Source organism: Brassica oleracea, chromosome C3 (genome assembly GCF_000695525.1).
Source record: "Brassica oleracea var. oleracea cultivar TO1000 chromosome C3, BOL, whole genome shotgun sequence".
NCBI lineage: Eukaryota > Viridiplantae > Streptophyta > Magnoliopsida > Brassicales > Brassicaceae > Brassica > Brassica oleracea.
The window spans coordinates 53,537,594-53,541,377 of NC_027750.1; the positions used below are offsets into that span (position 1 = coordinate 53,537,594).

The 3,784-nt window shown below is 32.6% G+C and overlaps 2 protein-coding genes across 4 annotated transcripts in view; both read right to left on the reverse strand.

The window, feature by feature from the left end:
* Positions 1-1,537: 1,537 nt before the first annotated feature.
* The window catches only part of LOC106334596 (putative nuclease HARBI1), a 3,292-nt gene continuing 1,045 nt past the window's right edge, over positions 1,538-3,784 (reverse strand). The window contains exons 1-3 of one of the 3 annotated variants that reach the window (XM_013772902.1): positions 3,138-3,749; positions 2,415-2,932; positions 1,538-2,344 (exon numbers count right to left, since the gene is read on the reverse strand). In XM_013772902.1, the coding sequence (XP_013628356.1) occupies positions 1,627-2,344; positions 2,415-2,875 (1,179 nt within the window). In that variant the 5' untranslated portion in view covers positions 2,876-2,932; positions 3,138-3,749 and the 3' untranslated portion in view covers positions 1,538-1,626. Of the gene's footprint in view, positions 2,345-2,414; positions 3,750-3,784 lie in introns of those variants that run through there. The other 2 variants (XM_013772903.1, XM_013772901.1) reach the window with 2 other exon arrangements.
* Positions 3,166-3,784, reverse strand: part of LOC106330923 — a 1,906-nt gene continuing 1,287 nt past the window's right edge. Inside the window, exon 2 of the mRNA XM_013769312.1 lies at positions 3,166-3,753. Coding sequence (XP_013624766.1) covers positions 3,166-3,753 — 588 coding nt within the window. The remainder of the gene's footprint in view (positions 3,754-3,784) is intronic.

Genomic DNA, 3,784 nt, shown 5'->3' on the forward strand with positions numbered 1-3,784 from the left:
ATGAACATTATATATAAAAATTATTTTATGTATTAAATATTTTTACATATTATGAAATAACATATATATATATATATATATATATTGAATCATTAAAAGTCAGTAACTATTAAATATATAATAAAATTGGTGCGAACATATAAATCAATTTTATTAATCCAAAGAATTTTTTTTTTTATATTTGATAGGATATGTAATTAAATTTAAATGATACTAACATACATTGTATATTTTAGTATATTTTTAATATTAATGTCTATTAAATGATGATTTCTACTCATATAGTTTTTTGATCATTTGTATCTTTTATAGAATTTTTTTTTTAAATTACTACTGATAACAAAATTTTCACTGTGGTATTAATAGTTTTAGTAATTTATAATTTTTTTTAAAAATAAGTTGTCAATGTTAGTTCAAAACTTTTATAAAAAAAATTGTTCAAAGTAAATTTTGAAACTAAAATATTTATGTATTTTATATGGTTTATAGTTTAATTTAAAACGATATATATATATATATATTAATTTTAATAATTAAATTTTAAACCATGAATCACAAAATTTGAATGTGAGACTTTTGACAGTTTTAATAATTTATAGTCGTTTTTAAAAATTCAAAATATAACATATACAGAAAAACCTAAATTTTATCATATGTTTATTGTGGTTGTTTAATTTATTTAATAGTTTAAAATTAAACAAATATGATATAAGATATGCTATTTTTTATCAAATCTTTATTATTAAAAATTATTAATTGTCATATATATTTTAGTCACATTAGGCAATTCCGTAAATTTTATTTAAGGAAATAATAAAGTACATTAATAATGAATTTATTGTTAGTTTAATAAAAAACTTATTATATAATTAGATGGACCAACATATTTCTCTAATGATTCTAAAAATCATCCTAATGATGATATGTGGCTACAAAAAGAAGTTGTAATGTTTCTCAAATAATATATAGGGATGGTTGGAATGTCGTTTCTGATGAATTAACTTTGTGAGACTATTTCGATTGGTGAAATTCTTAAACAAAGGAATTTTATAAAAAAAAGCCTTGAGAGCAACGTCATACTATTACGGCCCTGTTCGTTTCGTAAACTGGATGAGAATTCCAGACGCGGCATCCGCGCGCAGTAATTGGATGCAGCAATCAGATGTTGTTCGTTCGCGATTCTGGAAATTTTGGATCATGCGTCTGAAAATTGTATCTGGATGTAGTTATGTTCGTTTTACATTTCTGTATTTTGTATCTGGATGAGTTTTGTGTCAAATGACCAAAAGCTCCTTGTCTTTTCTTTTGGTCTAAACATGTATAAAACTATATCTAAAATTCAATTTTCATGTTTTAACTTGTAAAAAATTATGTTTAACTGCAAATAAAATAGACATAAATAAAAATAAATATCAAACTCAATTTTTCATGGTTTATAACATTATAAAGTAACAATAATAAACATTAAACTCAAAATTCAAAGTCTTAAAATAACAAAACAAAAACTCAAAGTTTTGACTCAAAACATTCAAAGACTGAAACACTCAAACCTGACACATAAACTCTTGACATAAAAACTCAAGTCTGAACAATAGTAAACATAATCCTTGATGATCATATGTGAAGCTAATATGGAAGTCGACTTCCTCTTGTTATCCTTTCAGTGATTGCATCACGTCGAATCTCCATTGCTCTATCACCAGATGGAAGGTATGGAGTATGCTCAAGCTCTTCTACTGCTTGGTCACCATGATGTTCATACTCATTTACTGTTTCCCAATAAGTGAAATCACGGTCTTCATCAGATGAATCTCGAATAAAATTGTGAAGTGCCATAGTTGCTGTCACAATCTTCACCCACTTTATAACATCATACTTCGGATGTTTTCTATCTAAAATCCTCCACTTCGCTTTCCAAACACCAAATGTTCTTTCAATCACAGAACGTAAACTAGCATGCCTCCGGTTAAACAGTTCTCTAGAGTTTGTTGGTGGTCCTCCCCTAGCAAACTGGTCAAGATGATACCTAGTTCTACGATGCGGACCTAGATAACCGGTTCTAGTTGGATAACCGGAATCAACTAGATAGTACTTACCATCTGGTGGATGAGGGAAGAAGGGTTCATGTGTCGCACAATGTGTAAGAACTTTCGTGTCATGAGCTCTACCAGGAACTCCCACGTATGCGTAGATGAATCGCATTTTCATATTGCATATTGCGAGAACATTGATTGTCGGTTCTCCTTTCCTGCCTCTGTACGGTTCCGGATTATCAGACGGAGGACGAACAGGTAAGTGAGTTCCGTCCAAAGCACCAATGCAGTCTTCAAAAAACGGCATGTACCTGTAAACAAAAGAGAGATCAGAGAGAGAACTTAATGAAACAATGTGGAGAGATTATATCAAGAACCTACCTATCATTGTTTACTAGAACAGGACTTGGAGTAGTAAACTCTCCTATTGATGGCTTAATGATGTCTGCAGCAAGCTTTAATAGAGCAGAGAGAACTTGATCTAGTTTTCTATCCACCGTATCTACTGAACGTTGATATCTCTCAGCTAAAGCTCGAACTGTTAAATCTTGTGCAACCATTTCAACAAACATTGCCACACTCTCTTCATGATAGACGTTTTGTGATTCTTCAAGTTTGTAGTATTGTCGAAGCCTAAAGCACAGATTCTTAAAAGTACCTTGATTCATCCTTAAGATGTCAAAACATTGCTTGTCACTCTCAAACATGAGGCGCTGAACACGGCGCCAACCTCCACCTTTGTTTGTTCTGAGCATTTGTCGAGGAAGAGAAGGAAGATTTGTAACTCCATAAACATCTTCTAGCATATGATACACGAGCTCTTCCTCTTCTAACAAATCCATATCATCATCCTCAGTTAGCAATGCGAATGTATCCAATGTTGTTGTCTCGTCGCATATCTGCTAAATAACAAGTAAACCTGTTAAACAATGTCATATTCAAATACTGAAATTCTACCACAAGCATGAAGGTAAAAAGAGTTAATAAATACTAATATTTTTTCATAGAAGGAAAATGTCATGAATAAACAAGAAAACTTCACATTGTTATGCATAAAGATAAAGAGAAACACAAGACTCAAACAGATAGAGAGAAACACAATACTTAGACACTAGATAGGAGAACATAAAACTCATGCATATCTGCTTTCACCGGTCTCTTCCTCCAAATAGATAATCTTGTTCTCGTCATCTTCATAACTTAGGAACGTCTGTCGATTTGTAGCAGCTTCCCTGAGATGTTTATAAGCAGCTTTGTACAATGGAGACCACATTCTGATACTAGACAGTGAATGCAAGACACTCATAGCCTTAAGCTGGCTGCAACTCAAATCTGGATGGCTTTCTATTAGGTGGTTTTTGTGAGAGAGTATATCATCACGTGATTGAAGACTACTTCTCATAACATCTGCTGCTTGTTCTGCACGCCTTTTCCGAGAAGGCTTTGGGACACTAGAGGCTCGTGGAGCATTAGAGACTCGTGGACCATTAGAGGATGAGGGAGCATCTGGTTCAGGATTGGTTTGCCTTGCTGGAGGATTGGTTTGCCTTGCTTCAGATGCGGCATCATCATTCTCTACCTCCATATTGTCTAACTCATTTTCACCTTGCTGAGCACTCCACCCTTCAGCTCCACTTACATGAACCCCACTGAAAATCTGTTCCATTAGATCTGCATTTGCCACTGGTTTATCTTTGTATTTCCTAGCTCCAGGCCATTCCTATAATCAAATAACAACCATCACTCATGAT